Here is a 27,212-nt window from a genome sequence, read left to right on the forward strand (position 1 = left end):
GCGCGGTCCACCTCATTATACGGTGCCCGTCTCACCTCAGTACCCTCAGGAGGTCGGTCTGCCAACCCTGCCAGAGTTTCAGGGCGCAGCGGCCTCCAGCGAGCGCCACTCCCAGTTACTTCCGCCCGTGAGCGTAGCGGAGCTGGGATGCTCGCCGCCCCTTCGGGGGCCTCTTACACCAGAGGTCAGTCTCGAGAGACTGATTCCCTTAGTAGATTATTTAGCAGCGTGGAAGCTACTGCCAAATGTATCTCAGTGGGTCCTGCGTACAATAGAAAGAGGCTATTGCATTCAGTTCGGTCATCCACCACCGAAGTTCAACGGGGTTACACCGACTGTGGTCGGCCCCCAGCAGGCTCTGGTTATGGAACAAGAAGTGAATACCCTTTTAAGGAAGGAGGCCATCGAGGTGGTCCCTCCTCTAGACAGGGAATCCGGGTTTTACAGCCGGTATTTCATAGTTCCAAAGAAGGATGGGGGGTTGCGTCCGATCTTAGACTTACGTCTCCTGAACCGCTCAGTTATGTCACTGAAGTTCAAAATGCTCACTGTCAACCAGGTTGTAGCTCAAATCAGATCCGAGGACTGGTTTGTCACAATAGATCTCAAAGACGCATACTTCCACATATCCATCCTTCCACAACACAGGAAGTTTCTGAGGTTCGCTTTCGGGGGCAAAGCTTATCAATATCGAGTAGTCAGAGCATGCGATGTTATTTCCACCTACTGGAAACTGTTTCAGGGTTCTGATTGGCCAACATGGCTTTACGGTTGAGATTATATCGCCCCCTGCTAGCTTGGCATGCTCTTGACAGTGCTTCATAGCATGCTTTTACATTTTCATGTGGAGAGATTTTTTTTTTAAACAGAAAAAAATAAAATAAAATACCCATGTACGTGTGGAAATAGCCTAAATAACAAGGTATAGTTAATGTATTTAGCCAAGGGGAAATGGATTTTTCCCCCTTGGCATTTGAGAATGGATGTCTTCGTTCAAACCAAACTGAAAAATGTCCTTTAGGTGCCACATCATTAAAATCAACTAGGTGACTAAGTTCACAAAAATCCTCAACATAGTCCTCAATACAGTGATAGCCAACACATTTGACTCTTTTATCCTGTAAGGCAGATTTTCAGTTGCCTCAGTGTCTGAGGTCATCTATCAAGTCAGCAGGGACATGTGCAAACATACAGAAACACAAATGTACACATTTGCACATTTGAAAACACTGCATATTCATCTTCGGTTGTGGCAGGTTCAAGCTGAAATCCCCCTTGGTGAGCAAAGTGTAACTTTTCCGCTTGACTTGATTCCTGCATCCGCTCTCACGGACAAGCACACACGCATACACAAGACACACACATACTCTTTCTACACTGAGTGGCTCATTCTACAAGCACACAAAGACATATGCACAATGATTAGGGCTGTTTCTTATGTGAGGGGTTCACAGCCTGGTGGGTGTTTAAAACTGTTGCAGAGGAAGTTGTGGATTGTTGCACAATGTTTGTTTACATAGTAATAGAGATTAAGGGGGAAATTGAAAGGAGAACAGCTGACGTTGCATGTTGAGGAGGATTTTATATATTCAAACACAAAACAGGACTGTGGATTTTCAGGTTCGTCTGGTCGAGTTTGGAGTTCTCTGTTCCCACAAACAAAAAAATCCCAAAAATTAATGTCATTAATGCTCTTTATCATAAATAAATATTGCCCCACAAAAAAATATATATATATTCTCTGTTACACACTCAACATGCGCTATCTCCCAAATTTACTTTATACATAAAATAATACTAGCTGATTTGTGCAGGACACCACTGCTGATATGTGCATGGGAGCATGACATACTGTTATATCCTCATTGATAATTTAACATATTCACTCTGTCTGACTACAAATGTAAACGATACTTCAGGTTTTTTTCTTCTCTCAGATACCCATGCCAATACAATACTCAGATTACCTCAACAAACCTCTTGTAACAGTTTGCCATAATAAAGGATGTCAGTGTTTTCCTAATTTAGGCTTTGTAATCGTTGAACCGAAGCAATTTTTAATTAAGAATTTAATTATCAATAATGCAGTTGATCAGCTGTTCTTAATTCATTTATGAAGACAGAGAGGAATCAGATAATTAAAGCACACATATTTATAATAGACAAAAGTGTTCTTTGTTAAGTCTGCTGATAAGAAAATATATTTAGTCTTTTATCATTTTGTTCGTAGTATTTTACTTTTAAAAAAATACAATCTTACATTTTAAACTGCTTAAATGTAGTTATTGAGACTAATCACACTTTTATTTTGATTATTTTCTCTTCTTTTCTTATTGTAAATTTGATTCCAAATTAAACAGCATAATAAATCATTTTTATCTCTGAAAGTTTGCTGGTTATGATGGTGGTGGGAAGATAAATGGAACTTCTGGTATTAATGTAATTCATACTGCAGTGACATCAGCATATGGGCCTGACAGACAAAGGTCTCTGCCTCTGCTCTAAAGACCAAGATCATGTGTGTGTGTGTGTGTGTGTGTGTGTGTGTGTGTGTGTGTGTGTGTGTGTGTGTGTGTGTGTGTGTGTGTGTGTGTGTGTGTGTGTGTGTGTGTGTGTGTGTGTGTACAGATGCTTTTATTTGAGAGTTCCATATGCATACTCAGGCCCACATGAAATCTGCAGGCATATAACAGAAACATACATCTGCTGAACATGTGAAAAAGTCAACTTATGCAACATTAATTCCAGCTCAAATATGTTCATGCCCATTTTCAGTACAAACCAATAAGAGAAGTGATCTTCAATGAAAGTACCTCAGAACACTGCCATTTCAGTCAGCAACAGAGCACTCACACTCACTTAAACACTCCTTCACACTTAAGAGACATCACAATTACACCTCTATTCTGCCTTTCAACCTTCTTTTTCTTTCTCTCTCTGCTATCTGACACATTAATGTCACACATGGACGTAACCAGTAACCATCTTTTCCTAGTATAACTTCCAAACCCCTCAGTCTCAGGGCCCTTCGAATCTCCTGTCGTCAAACACATCGATATAGGGAAGCTTTTTACAATTATTTACGCACACAGCATACAAAAAAATCAAGAGTGCCGCCTTGAAGAGAGAGTGAATAAAAGAGCAATGGACGAAAAAAATATGTGTGAGCAGGAAAAGCAAAGCATGCATGTTGGGAGGGCTCCAAAAGAGGGCCAGCCAAGAAAGAAATTAAAGTACAGCGATTATCTGGACCCAGAATTAGAAGCAGAGGGTTTTGGACTAATAAACATTTGAAACGCACCCCAGGGCCCTCACCGTCATTTATTACTCCACCATCTCCCATTAATGTGTGTTTTTTTTATCAATTCCCAGGATGTTTTAGGTAGATTTTATTAATTCTTTCTGGCAGGGTTTAATGCAAGATTGCATTGCATTGGTTTAATGCAGCACTACTCTTAAACTTATCAACTTCCAAAACACACTGTACATACACACACTCAACTCAAAGCATATACACATTCACAAAGATTTGATACTGCAGTATATCAGGCATCGATATTCAGCAGTGGCGATATTGGAAAATAAATGATATTTTATGAGTGCTTAAAAGACACAAAGAGTTACACAAAATAATGCAATGTAAATATACAAAAAAATTCTTTCGCATTTCATTTTTTTGCCTACATACAAAACAAATATTTCTGAAAACTGAAAATTGGAGTAATTGTATTGCAATTATTTTTAAATTGCAATAATATTTCACACTATTACTATTTTTACTGTATTTTGAGCAAATAAATATTTATTAAATTTGATTTAATTTTACTGACCCCAAACTTTTACACGTTCATTTCATTGTAAATTTCGTTGTAATTAGAAAAATTATAAATAAACAAGCAAACATTGTATAAGGAGCATCACTAAATATTACATAAAAATATCCAGGAAGGTGGAAAGGATTTGTGAATCCTGGGAAGATTAAGTGAATAGCTTAGTGCTTTGTGACCGCTAGTTTATACTTTTTTTAATTCTTTCTCTCCATCTCTCCCTCCTTCTCTCTTCCAATCCCTATGTGCCCACTCTCTCGCTCTCCAGGTAGACAACAGTAAGCTCACAGTCGGGTGGAGCCTGTGACGAGCGAGCTCTCCAATTGGTTGCCGCGTTGCGTTTCACTGCGTCATGCGGACAGGATGGATGTGAAAGAACGCAGGCCCTACTGCTCACTGACCAAGAGCAGGAGAGAGAAAGAGCGCCACTACACAGGCTCATCCCGCAACAGCGAGGACTGCCGCGTGCCCACACAGAAGACCTACAGCTCCAGCGAGACGCTCAAGGCCTTCGACCACGACTCCTCACGCCTGCTGTACGGAGGCCATGTCAAAGAGATGGTCCACCGAGAGGCAGACGAGTACAGCCGCCAAGGTGAGTCACCTGCGAATCCATTATGACTTCACCCAATTTAGAGGTCACATGTCATACAGCTTTAGAGCACATACTATAAAAAAAAGAAAAGAAATAATAACACATGCCTAAAATTACGACAAGAATGCACATTTGGATGGATCATATTCAAATAATAATATATGGGATGTACAGCTGTAATTATACATAATTATAGGAAATGAAGTTTGGTTTGGCACAACCGCATGCTTTCTCTGAGAAAACATTTACTTACTTTTGATTGAAAAATGAAGCAGATTCAAAACAGATTAGACAGATTTACGCGCACATACTCACTCTGATACTTCTCTAGTCGACAGAGCGAGGAAATAAAACATTTCCTCTGATTAGCGCGATCCAAACCCCTCGACCCGGCCTCTCATTTTCAGATCCAAAGTTTCCCCTTATAACATATGCCCATGTGTCCCATTGGCAATAATGAATGGCACCATAAAAACCATAAACAGCATTATTGCGCTGTTCTGATGTTTGCAATGTGCCCTGGTCGGTCACGGTTTTATTACTAATTATGAGCACAGAGGGTCCGCAAACACTCGCACAGCCTCACTTTTATAAACTCCCGCACATTCATTGAGTTTTTTTGTTGTTTTTCTTTTTGTTTCTTCTGCATGTAAGGCTTCATCAAAATACACAACAGTAAAGGTGAGTTGTGTGCTGTGGATATAGCGCATATGTAGATTTGAGTCAAATGTTTTTTCCCTAGGTGTTGTGCTTGTCTGTGTTGAGATAGAGGTTAGCACTGCTTGTTTGTGTGCCCTTAACATAAGTGTTGTGTTAAGCTGAAGGTCAGCCTAGCTGTTATCAGTCACTGGAGTGCTAGAGGCTCTGTCTGTTGAGTGTGTTTATTTTAGAAAGCACAGGAAGTGACACCAGATTACAGTAGGGGGTAAAGGAGCAGCCTGCCTCCAACCATTATGCAGCGTAGCCCACTCTATCACAGAGAGAGAGAGAGAGAGAGAGTAAAGGCACTCACAGATGTAGTGCAGACACCGTTGTGCTCTTGGGAGACTGCACTTGGGCTTCAACACGGTCTTCAACACTCTCCCCATAATCACCCTTCCACAGACGTCACCTAACCCAGTCCCGAGCCCTAACCTTGGCACGCAACTGCGTTCGTCATGAAACTAATTCCTCCCGTGTGATATACTTTTAGCCTTTAGACCATTGCAGAAAGCAATGCCTAGATAATTAATTTGTGGAATAGAAAGGACCAGGCAGGCAAACTGAAATTGTTAATTAGCCATTACACAACAATGGCAGATTGGAATTACTGAGATCTGAAATATAGTAGCCTTACTGGGAAGTGCTGCCATTCAGTTCCATTACAAAGTTCCGTAAAGGTCATTAACAGTTCATTGATTGCTTTCAAACTCAAATTAACACTTCATAAATATTTGAGCAGAAAAGCCATAATTGCTCAATAATCTTATCCTGTAAAATTTCATCTACACTAATTGGTAATTTGGAATTTATATGATTTTAAATTAACTTCAGTGGAACCCCGATAATTTCTGTAGTTAATAGCCCTTATTAATTCCTTTTAATGCAGGGGATCAATTTTTTTTTTAATTTTTTTTTATCATCAGCCTAATAAAATATGCGGCTCTTTGCAGAGATTGTTTTAACATGGCATTCTGTGGATTAAAATAATAAGTCACTTACATGTGAAAACTCTATTAGGTTATTAGGTATATTTCATAAAATACTTAAGAATTAGTTTTAATCATTTGCAAGATAGATATGATTTATTTGATTTAATTCAACTGATTCGATTTTTTTTCAGAAAGAAATGCATTTAAAAAAAACATTTTGAAATCATTTGAAAATGTTTCTTTGAGTCATAACCATTAAAACTAACAACTAAATAAATGATCCGTTTAACGACCAATATGTTTCCTCAATATAGATGGTTCTCAGTAAATGTGAGGAAGGGTTTTTTTTTCTTCTTCTGGTACTGCGGTTTTTCAGGCCTCAGTGTTTTTGGAGCTGCGCACACCTATCACCATGGCAGATAAGCTCCCTCCATGGAATGCAGTCTGCTCCGCGGACCCATTCTACAGAATACAGATTTTGGAAATCATTGGATCCAGACAAAAAGAACGGGAAATGAGTTCTAAGTCATAGCGGCTACTAAGTTGAAAGTCATTTCACATTGTCTAATGTGAAGATACATTTTTGTTTGGATGGTTTTTTTTTTGCATGGATTAATTTGTATAATGTTTTAGTGTTGTGTGCTTTATTTTCCATTTTATTGATGTATTATGTATATATTTTGTTGGGTTGTTGGTTGTTTTATGAACATTTTTGCTTTTGTTTGTTTGTTTGTTTGTTTGCTTATGCAGTGCAAGTTAAATAATTTAAAAATATATTAAATTTGCATATGTTGTGCATTTATTTTACACATTTTAGCATATTATACATAATTTCATTTATATATTGAAGTAAAGGTGATTACTCCATTATTTAGTATGTATTCATTGTCCACTTTTTTTGTTCTTAGTTATTCTTAATTGTAGAATGAAAATGTGTCCGTAATTAAAATGCAATTAATCTGTAAAAAAATTTTTCTTCAAAAGTGATGTTTCGTATGTATTCATAATCAGCATAGTATTGGCATTATCAATTTAATTAGTAGTATATATTAATATTTAAAACAACAGTGCTTTTCACTTTGTAGATGTACTGTATTTTCTAATTGTATATTTGTTTATTTGTTTGTTTGTTTATCGTATATTTTCTAAAGGTAAATTTTTTTCTCAAATATATATTTTAATATGACTTTTAAGATGTAGCAGGTTTGTTTCTTTTTTTTTTCTTTTTTTTTGTGGTAGTCATCTTGCCTTTGAAGTCAGATATTAACAGCCTGGAGACATTTCTGAAATCATCATCCAGATTTAAAGTGCTGAGCGTACCAGTTTGACTACTAACACACTATGGCATGATGAAGTTATCATCTAGTCTGTACCACATTTCTCTTTACATTCTATGTGTGTGTGTGTGTTTCTGTCTGTATGAAACTGCATTTATTAACTAACTTCAAGCTCAATCATTTCACTGCTAAAGTAATTTGATTTTAATTGCAAAATGATCTAATGATTAGACAAGTGAAGACAGCAGCATGCTAGAGCTGTTTTTTTTTCTCTTTTTGTATTATTATTATTATTATCACCTTCATTGTGCAAACTAAGTCTTACAATAAAAAGTATGACAGATTTGATTTCAGAAAATGAAATATAAATCGTGATTTTGGCTGTGCCGGCTTGACACGGATATAAATAATCCTTCATTTCAGTAGTGGTTTTCCCTCAGTTTGAGACTATGCACAGCCCAAGAGACTGCAATCAGTTCATTAAAACATTTTTTAAAGTGTGTGTAAATGGCTGTTTAGACATGTTGCCAACGTGTTCCCTTTCACGGCTAATTGCTGCTGTTTATGGAACGAGTTGAGCTTACTTAGCACAACTAGGGCTGCCAGGAAACATACATGGTGCTACAGGATAACAATTAGTCAAGTGACAGCCCACCGTTCTCAGCGAAAATATTTAAATTCTGAATAAATAAAAACATAGGAGCAGAAATGAATATTTTCTGAGAGTTCCACACTTGTCTCAGTTGAAGTTGGTTGTTCTCTATCTTGTTTTAAATTTTTCCTTTGAGTTATTACTTGCCCACATTTTTGTGCTTGTTAAGATTTCACCTAATGCATGTGGCTTTCTTTCTTTCTTTCTTTCTTTCTTTCCCCTCTTTTCTGTATTGTCATTAGAGCCCCTTTCACACTGCATGTCGGACCCGGCATATTGCCGGAACATTGGCAAGTATAACGTGCCTAACGCTTTCGACTCGTACATTACACGTCACGCCCTGATGTCACGTGTCGTTACGGGATCTTTACTGATTGTGTGTGAAAACACGCACATATCCCGGGTAATCACTGGCAGTGTGAAAGTTCAAAATCTAGCGACCCGGGAACAATTGCCGGAACACTTTACCCATGTATTTGCCGGAATGGCAGTGTGAAAGGGGCTTAGGTGAGCTAGTATACACATCAGAGTCATTCACCAGAAAGAGAAATTCTGGTAACTTGGGTTTATAATTGTGATTCCAAAACCGATCAGGACTCACATGTGAAATGTATTGTTGGTCTTCGGGGAACAGACTACGAAGTCTGCGGATATTTGACTGTCTGATGAGATTTGATAGTCTCTTTGTTCCACACATAGGGTGTTAGTTTGCCTTCCATATTGTGTGAGTGAATTGTTTACAGAAGCTTTCCTTTCTGTCTGGCTTTTGGGTAAGTTGATACAATCTCTCATGACAAAAAAAAACCAAAAGAAAAAATGATTGCGGTATCAATTCACAGCTTTATTTTTTTTTTTTTCTCTTCCGCTTTCTTTGGAGCCGTGGATCTTTTCATTGCTCGATACTCCCCAAAAGGCTCCCCAGATGCCAGCAAGGCCCATTCACTTGTCAGCTTGTTTTTTTAGTTACACTCTATGGGCTCTTCCCATCCCACAGAACAAGCCAAAAAAACATACCTGAGCTTCCCCTGTCCACACACACACACATGTAAAAGAGACCACTCTGTACTCACAATGAGAACCACTCACCATGATGTCCAGCCCGCGAGAGATATTGGGCCCTCTTAGGATTTCCCCAGTCCCTCCAGTGAGGACAAACACACTTTTCTCATGCTCGTATACTTACAGTGGTCTGTGTGTGTGTGTGTGTGTGTGTGTGTGTGTTTGGGGGGGGGGGGTGGTTAGAAAGGAGCATCTAGTGGCCAGGGAATTGAAGAATTGTAGTTTATTTGTCATTCTCTTGATACTATAAGTGCACATGGCAGAAATAATCGCAGAAAACAGCAGTCAGACTTCAAAATAGAACTTTAAATGGGCTCTTTTTAGTGTCTCTTTGATTGATTGTTTCCTCTGCTTAACTAGGGCATGTGGAATGTGTCTTACTGTGTTTGAAACGGTTGCTGCATTATAAATGTGCGTGTGTGTGTGTGTGTAAGTGTGTGCGTGCATTGCGTGTGTGTGTGTGTGTGTGTGCACTGCATGTGTGCATGTGCATCTACAGTAATTACAATAATTTATAGGTAATTTAGATTCATATGGGTAGACTGACAGGGTGCAAAAGCTGTTTTTCATTATTATTAATATATATATATATATAAATATATATATATATATATATATATATATATATATATATATATATATATATATATATATATATATATATATTTTACATTTATAAATTTTCATATACACCCACTACAGTTCAAAATGTTTAAATTGGTACAATTATTTAATGTTTTTAGAAGTCATCTCGTATGCTTACCAATGTTGCATTGATTGGCATTTATACAAATACAGTGGACACAGAACACTTGTGAAGTAATACTGCCGTTTTAACTGTTTTCTAATTTAATATATTTTAAATGAAAATATTTTCTATATATTTTCTATTTTAATTCATAAAAAAATAATAAATACCATCCATTTATCCAGTCTTTATTGTCAGAATTATTATTCGTTATCATTATCCTTCAGAAATTATTTTAATATGCAGATTTGGTGCTCAAGAAATATTTTGAAAATCAGATTTGAAAACAGTTATGCTGCTTAATATTTATGTGTTCAAAAGTAAAGCATTTATTTGAAATAGAACATTTCACCATAACATAATGAATGTCACTTTTGATGAATTGAATTCATCTTTGCTGAATAAATGTATTAATTTCTTACCCCAAACATTTGAGTGGAAGTGTGAGTGTGTGTATGTCTATACGTATATTTCTAAGGTTTGAAAGAATTGAACTATTAATATAAGAATGGTAAAAGATGTATCATACACACTGATATTTTCTTTTCTTTCTTTCTTTCAAAAGAACTCTCATTCTTTCATAGCAATTAACCTCACATACTACATTGCGTTTTTTAATGGTACATTTCAGTTGCTGAAAAAGGATTTTATTTACTCACCAATGCAAATTTTTATTCACATTTGGCACCTGCAGATTGTATGTAGTGGATCATGTGTGTAGATATATGCTGAATTAATTTGTTTCTTTTACAGGGCAGAACTTTAACCTGAGGCAGCTGGGAATATGTGAGCCAGCCACACGCCGTGGCCTGGCTTTCTGCGCAGAGATGGGCCTCCCCCACCGCGGCTTCTCCATTGGCGCAGGCTCAGACGTGGACACTGAGAACGAGGGGGTGATGTCACCGGAACGTGCCATGCGCCTCTGGGGCAGGGGTGTGAAGTCTGGCCGCAACTCCTGCTTGTCCAGCCGCTCAAACTCAGTCCTGACCTTGACCGACACAGAGCACGAGAACAAATCAGACAGTGAGAACGGTGAGTGGAGCCACACTAGGGCCACATTCGGCCTCTTAGTCCTGATCCAGCTAGCTTGAACTGATAAATTCTCTAAAATCCAGCTTAAGCTGATAGCTCTGTTTTGGATAATGGTAACTGGTTTCTAGCTGGTCTGAGACGGTCATTAGCCATATTGGACCAACAACAAACAAGCTTCCAGTGAAGCTTAAGGTGCTCAAGCTGTTTTTTGGAAAATGTGGGTGTTCAAATGAGCAGTTTGAACCGGCTAGAAATCAGCTACCATATTCCAAACCTAAGATGGATTTTCCAACATAGAGGACCATATAAAAGAAATTATTTATAGATTATGCACATCTCTCTTGCACTATATTACCATTAATACACTCTTTTGACTTTTATCATAACTGGCTGCAGAGTGAGTCGATAACTAGCAGAATGAAGTCAATACATCCGCAGTCACCCTTTCTCTTTATACTCGTACCACTGCTTCTGCAGCCCTGAGGGGACCCTCCAGCGGCCCAATCAAAGGTCCGTCTTTGTGTCGGGCACTAGGAGACCTTACCTAGCCATCATTGGAATGCTCCGCTCGCTTGAGCGAACACACACAATGGCTGGGTTAACAGGCCCCAGCGGTTTGAAGTGCAAATTTGATCATGCTTGAAACCTGGAGAAGTGATGGAAGTGATGATCTCTCTCCCTCTCTCTCTCTCTCTCTCTCTCTCTCTCTCTCTCTCCTTCTTTTTCTTTGGTGCCGTCGCTCATTCCCACTAAGCAGCTGTGATGGTTCAAAGAATGCTCAGGTGACAGGCTTCCTCTGGGCCTCCCCCCCACACATCAGCTGCCACTCTCCCGGAGCGGGGCTTCGGCCGGGGGAGATGTCATCACGGCCTCACATGCTTTTTTGATTATATTTTTATTCACACTAAAATCCCTCAGATTTGTTTCTTGTTGTTCTTTTCAGGTCCAATTGAGAATGAAATGGGGGAGTTTTTATTTTTTGCCTCTCTCTTTTTCCTCATGAATTGAATTGAGAATTAAAGCTGCTGACAATGAGGTAAAGGACAGCCTTTTTGAAGGAAAGGGAGAAAATGAAGCAAATGAAGAGCTGAATCATTCATTATCTTCCTTGCACACTCTCCTGTTACTTATTCTCATTTATTAATATTCTTTCTACTAACAGGTGTTGTGTGCAAATAACCTTTAAGAAGACCTTATCTAATCACTTTCATTAAAACCTTTTGTCTTAATTAAGGAAAGCAAAATGCTGAGTGTGTAGGATTGTTATATTTGATTTCATTATGAGATGAATGTGTGGGGTGACTTTCATATCTTTGATGACCAGAACAACTCTGTTCCTTAGGGAGCATATTCTGCGGATGTTTATATACTTTCCTTAATGTAGTTAATATTTGTGAAAGAAGCCCTGTATTTATCTCAGATTTATATAAAATATAAGAGGAGAACATTTTGCTAAGTTAAACATGCCATGCTCTAACCCAAATAGGGGGCCCCTACAAACTTCCAAGAGGACCTCAAAATGACTTGAATGTAATATAGGATAAAACAACTAAAAATCTGCTTATTTCTTATTTTATTTTATTTTATTTTTTATTTTATAGTCAGTGAAGAACCAAAATTCCCACAGTCTTGGAAAACCAGTATGAATGAGGAAGCCTCATTTTAGCCTCGTTTTAAAAGTATGGTTTTTATACCTGGGTAAATCATGTAAAGTAATAACTTTTTATAACTCTATGGGCACTTTTATAATGAATTTATGCTCCACCCTGCCTCATCTGTCAGGCAGATCAGTAGGTTTTGGAACATAGCAATTGTTTAGAATTATTTTTATTTTTATTTTGCACAAGTGTTAACGTGTAACATAAGTGCATGTGGGTTTTGTCCTAATTGTCTCAGTGAATTGTGGCATACGTTGCAGTTGATGAGGCTTATGTCCTAACAAGAGACAACTGCAGACAATGTTAGTGAGCCCATGAGGAGAAAATATAAATAATATTTTCTTTCTTTCCTTGACATGTTTCACAAGATCTTTGGTATTTACTTCAGCTACCATTTCCCTCCAAGTCGCGCCTCCTGACTTGAATGTTGTAAAAAGCTTTCTCCAGCCATACCAAAAGATTTCCTGTTTACATGTGCCTGGCGTCACCATGGAAGAAAGTGTGTCCAAATGATTGACACACTGTTTGGCTTTTTCGGCCTATTCCCTTGACTCCTCTCTCTACCGAATTCAAGATGTAGCCATTTGTGGCTTTCAAGATTTTTCTGCTTGTCGCCTCAGAGCTTGATTGTGTTTGTGCAGATAGGCCGTCGGCCCTCGTGACACTGCCTTTTGACTTCAAACGCAATGGAGGTTAATTCCATTTGGGGAAAAAGCAGGATTTGTCAACCAGAATCTGAGAGTGGAAGTGAAAGAAGTGTGTGTAGCACTGCAAGACACAGTACTACTGAAAGGATCTCAATTCTGGTCCCACGTTTCCAAGTTCACCCTTAAACTCTATTACAGAGTACACTGAGAGAGACGCTCGCACAGAGACACTCTCGGCTCAGCATAGAGAGCGGTTGCAATGCTTGCTCTCGCTCTTTGGACTTAATATCCTGTAATGGAGAAGGGGTCGGGAGAAACACCTGAACACAATGTGTTCCGCTGCAGCAGAGAAGAAGGGAGAGGGAAAAAGGAAAGGAGAGGGTGAGTGAGAGATGGCCACTAACAAAGGAGGGATATTTTGTCCTCCGTCTCCTGGGGACATTTGAGCCAGGGATGCGCTTCACCGCATGCCCACCCGTGTCTCCCTCTTCCTGGGTCACTGGACACCTGCTCACTCCCCTGAAGGGAGCGGATGAAAGGAGAGGGAAAGACACACACAAACACAAGCAATTTTCTTTCTTTACTTTTTTCTTACTTTCTTTGTAGTAATGAACGGTTAAATGTATGCATGTATAATAAATAGTTGTTGTTATTTAATTTTATTTTGCATGTATATTTTTATGGCTATATACACTACTTCAGAAGTTTGTGGTCGGTAAGATATTATAAATGTATTTGAATCTCTTATGCTTGCCAAGGCTCCATCCATTTGAATCACCATATTATTATACCTGTTTTCTATATTAACAACCCTCTACGGACACCTTGGCAATTGAATCGCCATTGGCTTGAAAATTTTTCAATTTACTCGCCAGACTATATATATTTATATATATATATGCTTGAATTGTATATATATAATAATGCTTGACTGACTGATGTTAAGATTGTACTTTCAGATATTTAAAAACTGTGCCATTTTACAAACATTAAAATGGCACAGTTTTTAAATATCTGAATGTACACTCTTAACATCAGTCAGTCAAGCATTATTATATGATAATCATGTATTATTTAATGACAGAACTTTAGTAATTAGAATTAACTTGATAACAATGTATTAATGCATATTAGTCATTTTAACTGAACTGACTGGTGGTGCTGCTTTTTGGTCATTAGTGTTTCTGTAAAAAAAATTGGGAAAAAACTAACAAAAATACTGATAAGATAATAATGATATGAATTATAGTAATAAGAGCATTATAATAATCACTAAGGATTAATGAGTTGCTGGATTCATGAAGATTAAGCAGGTTTTATGCGTTCGCTCGATCCAATTTGCTGAAATCAAAACAGGGACGACAATAGGTGAGCGCCAGCCAATGAGCTTGTTGTTTGCGCATTAGCTCCGCCCACTAGCGGAAAACCCGGCAATTCTTAAACTGCGGAATTCCAGAGGAACGCCGTTATTTTGACAAGAAAATACAAAAAAGAATATCGTTTACATGTAGCGCATCAATTCTCTCTCTCTCTCTCTCTCTCTCTCTCTCTCTCTGCGTATGTGTGAGAGAAGGTGATGGCAGGGTGCGCGCCTTCACACTAGAGTTTATGTTAAAGTCAAATAGGTGCGCTTTTGCGTCCATTCAGATGAACTGAAAAATATCACAGATCAGTTGTAGGGCAACTCTATAGCGCTCAGTCAGAGAGTGTTCGGCGAGTGAAAATATATATCTTTGCTAAATTTATACTTAGCCTCCAACTCACACACTGGCGAGTAAAATCTGAGAATTTATTAGCCATTGGCTAATATTTGACATCATTCAGTTGACAGAGTGAAGATTTAGTCGCATATGCGAATAATTTATTCGCAATGTAGAGGGTTGATTAATATGACGGATAAGTGCACCATTGCTTAAAAAAAATGTTTTAATTTATATACAGTACCTTATCCATGTTTTATATATAATCAAAAACAGGACAGATCACTTTTAAGTAAAAACTTTTGGTTTTGTATTCTGCACTATCATGATTTCTATTTATGTAATCAATATTAAAAACTACAATACAACTCACAACAGAATACAACAGAAAATGCTTTGCTGCGTCTGTCATTTGCAGCCATCTTGCCATGACATGACACCTGCTCCTCTGTCTGGATCTGTTTTTGAGCTTCTTTGAAGCACCTCTCTATTTCTTTCTCACTCACTCACTCACTCACTCACTGACTCAATCACTCACTTTCTCTCACACACACACACGGGAACTACGGGAGGTTCAGGAGAAGAGGGATAGAGAAGGGGGAGAACCCTAACTACGAGAGAAAGAACCGTAGATCTTGACTTACTATTCAGGGTCTCGTTACCACTGCTCCCCGAATGAGGTTTTAATGTGTCTCTGTTTTGATTTGGGTTATTTCATTATTTTGGGGGGCTTTAATCAAAAATTGCACAGCAGATATGAGAGAGCTTGCCCTGCTGTGAGCAAGGAAGCAGTTGCACTGCCATTAGTCCATGTACCCGGCCAAGGAAGAGAAAGTTCCTGAAATAACATCTAAACTCGTCCCGTTTTTTAAGAGGCTGTGAAGCTACATCAAAGGATTTAACAGGAGAGAAGCAGGAAGTTCTCTGTCCTGACACTTTTTTTTCCTGACTGGAATGCCTCACTTGAATGCATTTGAGACCCATTTGGTTTGGGTCAAGAGCTTACATTCTGTGTGTGTGTGCGTGGCTTGTAAATCCACTGAATTTTCTCAGCAGTAGTGACCAACGGTCAAGCCAGATTTATCGTGTCAGGACATTCTCAAGCACTCTTTTCTATTACTTGCATTGCCATAAGCACCAGAAGTCTGTGTTGATGTTTTGCTGAATCATAGGAGGTGATAGAGACCTCTGGGTTTGATTTTATGCTTGGTCGAGTGAAGTGTCCACCTCCATTCCATTATGTTTTACATAAAGAGGGTCATCAGCTTAATGAGATTAAGAAAAATGTGTCAACAATAATGCAAATCCTGTAAAAATCCTAACCAGCTTACACCAACACAGCAGTTCAGGGCACAGAAATGCCTTCATGGAGGCTGTCTGGTATAGGTGTAAACACACACACACACTTAAAAATTACAGCATGCAAAATTGTGTACTAATAAAGAACACATCCAAATACGCTCTAGCATGTTGCAATTTAAAAACACACTCATCTAATTACTTCAGGTAACTTTACAAAAGTGCTTAATAAGCAATTAGATGAGAACTAAAGCCTTTTATCTTTGGAGTGTCTTAATGTATCTAATATATGTAGTTTAATGCATCAATGCTTCCTTTTTAGCAGGCAAATTCCTTTTCAGACAGGACCGCTTTAATTGGATGCATGATTAAATGGGCTATAGAGAGATAAATATCTTCAAAAAGTCTGTGTTTTAACAATAACCAGGTGCTGAATATGTCTGCATAGAGAAAAAGATTCAGAGTTCGAGTGCAGAAAAAGGCCAAGGATGTTTTGTATTATAAAATGAGTTACTTATACGAGGGTTTTGACATTCGTGTTGCGGCAGAGTGTGTGTATGAAATGAAAAGCAATGATTTTGTTGTTTCTTTCAGTTTAAAGTGCTCTGAGGTTCTGCAGGCCACACTAGCTGGTGCGTATGGAGTTACTGATATCAGTGTTTTAACATAGAGACCTGGCACAGGAAGATACGGGCTGATGGTGATGGGAACGGGCTGTTTGGAAAAATTGCAGAAGAAAAGAACGCCGTTGCGCAACGATTGCACCACCAAGAAGTTACATTGAGCCAGACCACTGATGTGCATGGCGCATAAATAAGCCGAATAGACCTGTGAAAGAGCATGGTGACTGATGATTGTTTACACTTGAAAATTCACATAATTTAATAGGGACAGGTGAGAAAACCACAAACATTTATGTACATGCCACAAAGATGACACATAGACACTTTGCATTTGTTCTGGTAATGTAAATGTGTGGGATTGATAAGTATTCATTATGGCATTTATATTGCTAATGGAAAGAGCATATTTCATTATTTTTATTCCAGCCGGAAATTTCTCTGGGATTTTTTTTTCTTACAGTCAAGCCATTTATTAACATGACAGGAACCCATAGAAATAACCAGGCAGAGAATTACAGGTAGTATATCCTACAAAATCAAAAATCAAAATCTCTTTCTTGCCTTTTTTACACTGAAACATAAATAAATAATAGCTAAATAAAAAGAATTATAAAAAAATAACTCACACACAGAAACTGCTTCTGAAGTACACCATTTAGCGCAGTAATATGTATTAGTTATTAATAAAAATAAAAAATAAAAGATTTGTGAACATGCTCTTTATTTGCAAATATCATTTTATTTATTAGTGAATTATTTCATTTTTGTGAAACTCTAATCAAAATTTTTAATTGTGGATCATAATCTATTTTTATTTGGAATCATGGAACAGTTCTATGTCCATTATGTCATGACAGGAGCAAAGTTTAAGTCTGCACTGATCCTGCATTTAAACTGAACTAAGGCAGCACTAGTTTTAGAGGTGAGTCAGAGTAGTGTATTTTTAATAGAGATTTTATGTGGAATTCTATTTTCAATTGGCTTTATGAATACACTTTCTGAAAGCAAAGCTTTACATAGTCCGCTTGTGTCTTCCAGTATCTAAATTTTCATTCCCTCCAGGCACATTTCTTGCAATGTCCCAGTTGTTTAGCAAGCCAGCTAGTAGACACATTTTTGGAAAACAAACTTTTGCCTTCTGGCTTAAAACTACAATCTATCCAGTCGTACAGGTAGCTGTTGCTTAACTGGTCCGAAAGCCCACAAAGACATGAAAGAAAAGAAAACACAAAAGAATGCCTACAGTTTGATTTCATCCCATGCCATGGCTGAATGGCCACGGTTTTGTGGCATCTCCGGAGGCTAAACTAAGACGCATTGTTTTCCCGTGAGGGTCGTGAACTCACCTCGGCAGTGTAACAACAGCGTGTGTGTCTGTTTTGTAAGAAGGATGAGCTATCAGCAGCTCACTCAAACACCCTTATCGCTAACAGAGTGTGTTTACTGAGAAACACTACACTTCATAAGGGCCCTGTGGCTGCAATTCAAGTGTGTGCATGTGTGCTGTAGTTCTGTAAATGCAGGTAGTTGGAAGAGTTACAATATAGTAAACTTATATAATATGTGACTTGCATGCACAGGCAACATGCTAACATTGACTGGAAGAATTTTTTTTTTTTAATGTAGAAAATAGAATGTCATCTCAGTGCTTATGGTCTGTATTCAGTTTAATTAACAGCTTATTCTATACTCATGTCAAGCCTGTAATTTCCACACACCTCCCCATACATCATCACTGTTAAAATGCAAATATTTACATATATTTCATCACCTGATCAGCCACTGTAACAAGATGATCCTGTCTAATAATAATTTCAAATGTCATTATAATAATGTCAAAGAAAAATTGCTACCAGGTTGATGATGGCTGAGTTATTAAATTAAGTTAAATGAATTGTCTCTAAATCATGGAATTGGAAAATCTAATTTTATTCATGTAAAGGTTTATTTAAATAGCCTTGTTATTCAGTATGGAGGTGTTTTTTTTTTCTAATGTGACAAAAACAAACAAACATCACATTTCACTTCTTTCACTCCTATTTGTGACTTGAATTTAAAGAGTAATTTCAAATAATTTTAATTTCTCCTGTTTTTTTTTCTCTGAGATGAGACATGTATATATATATATATATATATATATATATATATATATATATATATATATATATATATATATATATATATATATATATATATATATATATATATATATATATATATATATATATAGTATTATGTTATGTTATGTTATGTATTCATGGGTAAATATCATTCAGATAGAGCATGAAGGCCTGTTCTGAATACCAGATATGTGGCCAGTCAAAAATAACTATTACATACCAGAGTACTCATTCTCTCTTTCCTGCTCTCTTGGGCACAAGAGATGCACACATATAACTGACCTATATGGATTCAGTTTAAACACAAGTGCTAATAGAATGTAAAACACTGTTACCTACAGCTCTTTCTGAGAATAGGCCTGTGCAGCAGAGGGTTACTTCAAAGACATTACAATCTGTAGGCATCAAGTGCCTGCAAAGAAACAGCAGTCGACATTAACTTCATACTGCAGTTTCACATCCACTCGGCTCACAATACAGTACAACTCTCCATGTAGATTCTGTGAGATTCTTCTCTTCTTACTTTCTTTTTATTTTTTAATCAGGTAACAAGGCTTTGTAATGAAAGATCAAGTGCAATGGAAGCAGGATAGAAATACTGCTGAGAAAAGATCATTATAAGATCACAAGTTGATTCTTGAGAACAGATGTAGCACGGGAAGGAAATACGGATAAATGTGGAGCGGTTAAAGGTCTTATGTCAGGAAACATCAGATCATCTCTTCAATCAGCGTACGATTGATGGTCCTGATTAAGCCTTGTGTTTCTTTTCTTTGTTTCACAAGCTTCATAGTATTAGCTTCATTGTTAGGTATGTGATGTACATATAACCCTGTATTAGAAGCATTTAGAGTGTAAATAGATGAGCAAGTAGCACTTTTAGTTGTTGTCCCTCATTGTATATTTAACAGGACCTGCTCATGTGCAAACTAATCTCCATGCAGTGTATACATAGCAGTGTTGGCTGATAGAGTGCATGCTCTTATCTCTGTAAACCCGGCGTGAACGAGAAGCAGCTGTGTTCTGTGTGTAGACCACTCAGACTGGTGTACGACCCTCCTTGCCCCCTTGTCCGCACCCCCCAGACTGGACGGATTACACACAGACCCTACTAGATGCGCTAAGCCAAGCCTGGACACTGATAAAAGCTCCGCTTGTTTCATTTCTATCTAGTGGTGGTGTCGTATAACTCTTTGGTCATTCCATCAGAGCAAACTGATGATCAAACTGAAAGATCTGGACTCCAAACAAGCCCCTGATACTTCGGTACTGGGAACCCACATTCTGGCCCCCAGTGAAAAAATTTGTTGTTTCCTTTTCCCAACACCTAGAGGTAAGAAAAAAAAAAAAGTGGTGATCTGGGTAAAGTTAATTGCAGCTCGTAAAACGAGTTTGAAATGAACGCCATTATGGCAGTGATGCTATGAAGCAGCGCTGGCGGCGTAATGGCATTAACCATGCTTTGTTACACTAGCATCATTAAAGACCACTCTCTCCTCAGTGGCACTCTCCAGAGCTAGGCTTTGACTGACAGAGTGACAGTTTCACGAGACGTGAGTGAGAGCTGCGCACAATGGGCCATGTTCAACCAGACTGTATAATCGAACATTAACAAGCCACTTTTATTCCACCCTACCCTGACGTTTGACATCAGTCTGCACACCGGACTCTGTTCAGATGTGCCTTGAATTGGTTATTCAGATCAGGTCAAATATTAGAATTTTGATATGGCCACTCTTGAGTATTTGAACGGAGTATGTAGATTTTGCAGAAGAGGAGTATAATTCGAACATCAAGTTTCTAACCCGAGAACTTCACTGAAAAAGTGGATCCTTTTGGTTTTCGCAGAAGAAGCAGATGATGTCAGCTCTGGAGGGGACGTCTGAAAGGGATAAGAGAGAGATGGGGAAAGATGGCGAGATGGAGAAAGAGAAAAAGCCTCCAGCCATCTGTGCAAAGTATGGGCTTCCTTGCAGTAGTCCAGCAGATAAGCCCAATGGAAAAGGCCAGAAGGTTTCATTTACAGTGTATTTTTTTTCATTCTTGCATTCTTATGCATACTGATTAGGGTTAATACTTATGTGGCTCCATGTCAGATTTTGGTCAGCGTGAAAAATGCACATATGCAAATGCTCTGGACTCTAACAAGATTACAGAAACAGACAAGAACCTCCTAATCAGATCCTTGAATTCTGTTTTTGTGTGTTTGTGCGTTGTGAGCGTGCAAGTACATGAGTTTCTGTTGTCATTATCTAGAGACACTTTTTTTGTTGCATTTCAGGCTGTATGGAACAAATGCATTAATCAGGCTGTGTGCTGTGTGCGTGGAGTATGTCAGTATACAAACCTCACCCGTAATCCACATAACCAGACTAGGGATGCACTGATACAGTTTGTCAAAAACAAACCTATACCAAAAAGTATGAGTATCAGCCTATAACGATACTTATCCTACACCAGCGCAGTTTAAAAAAATAAAATAAAAAATCAGTCTAGAATTTCTATACCTCTGTGTGTTTACCTGGTCATCACTGTTTTGTGTGTTAAACACAATCTACTAACTATAGACAACTTAATTTTAAAGAAAAATAACAAAAAATAATCTTAATTTATAACAAAAATACTATTATAAACTAGGTTAGTGGATCATTCAGAAGCAAAGGTTACAAAAAAAAAGTGCACAATCATTTTATAAAAAGACATTATTTTGTGAGGAACAAATAAGAGTGAAGAGTGAGTGTTGGACTAAATCTGGTTAAATGTTACACATTCATGTAAAACAAGTAAATACAATCATATATAAATATACATTTATTTAAAATATATAGCACAGTAATGAAGCAGGAACAAATGATAGATATGATAGAACAAGAAAGGATATTAATAAACTTTCATCGCGCAAAAATATGATTTGAAAGGCTCCAATACAGAGCGGCACAAAGTACTTATGTGAATCCCAAGCAACGCTTCACATAGAAAAGTTCAAAGTACAGATATATTGATCCATAGTGTATTATATATGTGCTAAAGTTTAAGTTGTTTCTTTTAACAGTAATTTCAGTTACTGTGCACGTGAAGTACAGTTTATTCATAGTGCTCTCTACTACTGTGTTGTGATCTAGTAACAGACATCCAGTAGAAAGTAACATGATTTAGAAAATAGCACTAAACTCCAGCAAGATAAAGTCATTTTATGCAAAACCATTGATCTTTATCTACAGATCTAGTAATGGGAACACTGAGTCATCTCGGATAGAGTTTTATCATCTTGACTGTCGTAACTGAACTCAACCCACAGTTTGAACGCTGAATGGAGGATGACAGACAGCCATAGCAAAGAGAAGAGTTTATGTGAACTTGAATTTAGTGATTTAAATATTCATCTGTACCTCACATTAAACTAACATTAAACTCTTAGAATACACTGCATACACACAATGTTGGTTTTGGATCAATCTCCTCTGACCGAAACCCAATCTGGCAAAAAAAAATAAAGCAGTATCAGATAGGCGCATCCCTAAACCAGACAATAATTGTGTAAGAACAGCATTGTGCTTTAATTTTCATTGTTTTCTTTCCCTTTCTTTGTTTTGTTTCTTCAGTGCAAACAGACAGTGTCTGTCTGAATAAGACTGTCATTGGCTAAGTGCTGTCAAACCTGAAGAGGAATAGCCAGTAAAAGTGCAATTTTAATTTTGTCTGTCCTTGCGTTTAACTAAAGATGTGATCACTTCAGTAGTCTGGAAACTTTTACTGGCACGAGTTTCCCTCCTTGTCTCTCTGTTAGCCATTACCCAGGAGTCCAGCAAACCTTCTACACCTTATTTAATTACCATGCTTACCAAGACATAATTTAATTACAAAACCTGGTGTAATTGCTGATGAAAGCCTATCTAAATGTAAGTCTCTTTTCTCCCCCACTGTTAAGATCAATTGAGTTTTATAGGTCACCTGGGACATTAATTTTTTGGATGGCCGGCAATCATCCTTTTAAATGATACTCAGAAAAGGCCCTCTCAATTAGCCTGTCTGTCCGAACAAAGAAATCATTCATAGCTTTTAGGAGAAGGGGGAGGGCGAAGGAAAGCTGGTAAATTGCAGAAAGTATGTGAGAAAAAGGGGAAAGAGTCCAAGGAAGATTAATCAGAGTGCACATTATGAAATGAGCCACTGACATTGTGTTATGCGTGTGGTGGAAGGAACATCCCATTGCACGGATCCAGAAATGAGAAAATAGTGCACTTCATATCACATTGATCATTTATGTTACCCCATTTACAACCCAAGTCATGTAACACTGGCCTTGAAGCCTCAAACATCCATACATTTTGAAATCATCTGCTTTGTGTTGAGTTTGCTTGGCCTACAAATATTTAGAATAAACTGGCAAGCAAACAGCAAACTGTCAAAGTGATTTGAGGTCTTCTCTTTTGAATATAAAATTCATATAAAAGCAAGGATGTCTTGTTTGTTTTATTTCTTTTCAATAAGTACTACTTCCAGTCAAAGTGGCTATCATGTCAGTCCTTATAATTCTTCCAGGAAGAAAGCTCCCTTTTTTCCCTTGAAGTAAGGATTACGTTTTGAGTCATCTCAGGATAAGAGAAGACATTTGCTGTTTTGTTGTGTTTTGTAATTTCCTAAGGGCACGACACCTTTATTTATTAGTCTCTCTGATGCCTGTTATATTTTGGGATGTGTTTTGCTTGTCGTTTTTAGGTAATTCATCCATTAGGCCTACTCTCGCATCCACTGACCAAGCTAGAGGTCAGGGAGAAACACTTTACCAGCAGTGTGTCAGAGAGAGAAACCTGAGGCAATACTGCCTTAACACATCCCAGAGCTGCTTGTCTACAGGCTTTACAGATACATGCACACATTCCTCCTCAAAGTCCAAGGCCTGCATTTTCTCAAAGAGTACAAAAGAATATGGGAAATGTGGCGCGAGAGGCAGAATGTGTTTTTTTTTTTTAAGACTGATTCTTCACTGCTTGAATGCGTGAAGGGTCACTGAGCTGGCTGAGCGCTTCAAGGACACGAACTCTATATATTCCTGTCTCTCTCTCTCTCTGTCTTCGTCCCCTGTGTGGTGCTGTGTGAGCGACAGCCCCAGAGGCCTGTGGGATATGTATGGAGTCAGTTGCTTGGAGCAGAGGAGCTCTCTAGTTACTCAGAGACACTCACTGACATGTGACACGAGGTGACAGACCAGTACATTGCTCACACTAAGAGAGAGATAGGGAAGTGAATGATGGGGAAAAAGGAGGAGTGCTGAGCCACAGACTGGATAGAGGTTAGACAGTACAGATAAAAGAAAAAAATATATAAGAAAAATCAGAGGAGATGAAAGAGAAGGTAAAGACACTGTAGCGTGTCGGCTCATGTGATGTATTAACTGTTTCTGTTCCCAGAGGCGCCCTTCAGCAGACTTGCTGTAGTATCTGCTGAGAAGGAGAAAAGCCAGATATTTCTGCCTCATCCCCTTGAGATTTTGCTATTGCTTCATGTTGATTTCATCCATCCATCCATGTGTCCTTTCACCCTTCCTTCTTTTCCTTACTGCTGCAAAATCATTAAAAAATACTTGTTTCTTTGAAAAAAAAGAGTCAAATGCGAAACTGCGTCACAGCTGGGCTTTCACGTTGACAAAGTTCCTACATTACTACAATGATAGATAGATAGATAGATAGATATAGATATAGATAGATATATAGATTATATTTTTTAATTCATTTTAATAAAAGGAAACAAAGCCTAAAACTGTAGGTACACTACTATTCAAAAGTTTAGGGTTATTATTATTATTATTATTATTATTATTTTATGAACTGCAAGTTTATTAAACTTTATTTTATTTTTTATTTTATTTTTTTGCCGTAAAATATCCTTTGCAAAAAGTACTACATATTCCACAAAAACATAATGCAGCAAAACTTAAAAAAAAAAAAAAAGTTTTCAACATTAATAAAAATAAATATTTCTTGAGTGCCAAAATAGGCATGTTAGAATGATTGTTGAAGGATCATGTGACACTGAAGACTGGAGTAGCCTAATTGCTGCTTAAAATTCAGATTTGCCATTACGAGTTTAAGTTACATTTTTAAATATATTAAATGATTAATTATTAATATTAATTATTCGTTATTTTTAATCAATCATAATAATTCCACAATATAACTCTCTGTTCCCAAAATGTACTGAACAGAAAGCCACCTGTGTGGCTGTCACTGCCTAACTGATAGGCTAGCTGCTAGCACTGCATCAGAGCTTCAGGCCCATTTGTAGCTCTCTCCTTTGTTAGCAGAACGTCAATGAATGTGGTGGAGAGCATCGCCCAAATCAGGAGCCCATGAAACATTAGAAGTACACAAGGCCTGAGCCGGAAGTGGTCATGTTTGATCCAAATGAATAGCACTGGCTGAGTTAGCATAGGCGCCAGCCGCTAATCATTGATTTTTATGCTTCTTATCAGTAGTTTAGCCTGAGAGGCCTCTTACGCTGGAGCCGCTGGTGGCACCACTGTTGTTGCCTGTGTCTATGGGTTTTTCAGGGCTGTCCGGTCTGTCTGCCCTCCAGAGCTCTCATACACCACCTCAATTATGGATTCTGACGCTAGCGCTCTTCTGTGAAACGCTTTCCCATGATACAAGAGTTCCAGGAACGATTCTGTTAATGAAGGTGTTCTCACACATTACAGGACAACTCCGCCACACACTAGAGGCAGTTCTCAATAGCCCTCATTTTCATGAGCAAGACATTCGACAATTTGCTGCTAAATTATTTTTATGTCTAGGATAATCAAGTGAAGTACTGTAGGCTTACACGTAATTCAGTGCTTGCAGCTGAGAGGGGCCACTCAAGCATAAGTGTAACCTGGATGTAATCAAAATTTCATTTTCATCTTAATGCGTAGGGCACTTGAGGCCTGTCAAGGCTATTGTGAAATGCAGTATGTGAACGTCATGGGACTTTTTGACCTGGCTGACCTATGTAAAATCTTTAACTCTCTTTTAGATCAACAGGGCCACTGGCAAACCTTCTTATACTGGCTTTAGCAACTGGAAAATCAGAGGCTTATGTAAGATGAAAGATATTACATATTTTTGTGTCTATACCTTCTCTAATAGCATATGTTTATGGGAGGGTTACAAGAATCACTCTGCTTTTTAGAACTTATCATTTCTTCTCCTTTTGCAGTTCCTCCACCCTTCATATAGCTCCAAAGGTAGTTGTTATTACACGACAGGAAGGAAGCTTGTTGCTGTTATTCCTGGTTGAAAACTTGACACTTGCTCATGCTAAAACTTTGCAGTCAGAAATTAATGTCAATTAATCAGAACAGTTACTGTGTCTCTGGTGAGCTGGCCTTGAAGAAACGAATTGGCATCCAAATTTGACCTGATCCAGGAAAGAAACTTAAGGGACTTGGGTTCATTTTTTAAATCGATTGTGCATTAGAAATGTCAATAACAGCCTTTGGCAGATTCTAAGCAATCAAAGTGATTTATGCTAATGATGATAGTTTTATAAGGTGGCCATATTATCCAGTAGGAAGCGGCGGCGTGCAAGGGTGAAGGCTCTTTTGATTGTCGGCGGGATTACGTGGATGGTTTTTGAGGGTATTAGGCTGGAAATGAGGTTTGTCTTGGCTGTGTGATTAAAGTAAGGCACTTAGCATTAGCCTATTCCCTTGTTCATATTTGCCCCTGGGAGATAAAGTAAGAAGCAGACATTTCTGTTGTAGACATTGGGGATTATTGGATTGGTTATACTAAGAGAGTGAGGATGTGGTGCCTTCAGACTTGCTGAGGACCATCGTTCATTGTATTTTTCCTTGACAGACACGTCCAGACTAGAGACAAGTGAATACATACTCTCAATTCTTGATTTGAATTATTACGTTAGGGTTAAATAAAATACTAGCATTGATGTTACTCAGTGTTCTTTCACTAGCAACTAGTTCTTTACATTAATCCAGTTCTTTCCCACTGATGGCAAACTCAGGTGACAGATGGTGCAGAGGTGGTGCTTTCCCTCACACATGTGCTCAGTATCAACCTCACTCACACACACATCCTGTGTGTTAGCACTACATGCCTGCACAGTACAGTGCACGATCGCTCTCTTATTTCTCCAATAATGTGATTAGTTAAAAGCAACTCTCCTTTTGACTCCTGATGGAGAAACCAAAGACACAAGCCGTCCTCTATCAAATGGCCTCAATTTGAAAAATGAATGTGGAGAGGAGATGACAAACTCAAGTTTCTCTCAGCTAAAGTACCACACCTCACCCCTGAAGGCCTATCACACTTTAAACAGCATGTAATCTCTCATGATAATGTGC

General features: G+C 38.1%; 1 protein-coding gene across 1 annotated transcript in view; it reads left to right on the plus strand.

The window, feature by feature from the left end:
• LOC132141676 (teneurin-3-like) overlaps positions 1–27,212 on the plus strand; it is a 277,539-nt gene that overhangs the window by 59,223 nt on the left and 191,104 nt on the right. Inside the window, exons 2-3 of the mRNA XM_059551345.1 lie at positions 4,096–4,422; positions 10,543–10,821. Coding sequence (XP_059407328.1) covers positions 4,191–4,422; positions 10,543–10,821 — 511 coding nt within the window. The 5' untranslated portion in view covers positions 4,096–4,190. The remainder of the gene's footprint in view (positions 1–4,095; positions 4,423–10,542; positions 10,822–27,212) is intronic.

The sequence above is a fragment of the Carassius carassius genome, chromosome 6 (genome assembly GCF_963082965.1).
Source record: "Carassius carassius chromosome 6, fCarCar2.1, whole genome shotgun sequence".
Taxonomy (NCBI): domain Eukaryota; kingdom Metazoa; phylum Chordata; class Actinopteri; order Cypriniformes; family Cyprinidae; genus Carassius; species Carassius carassius.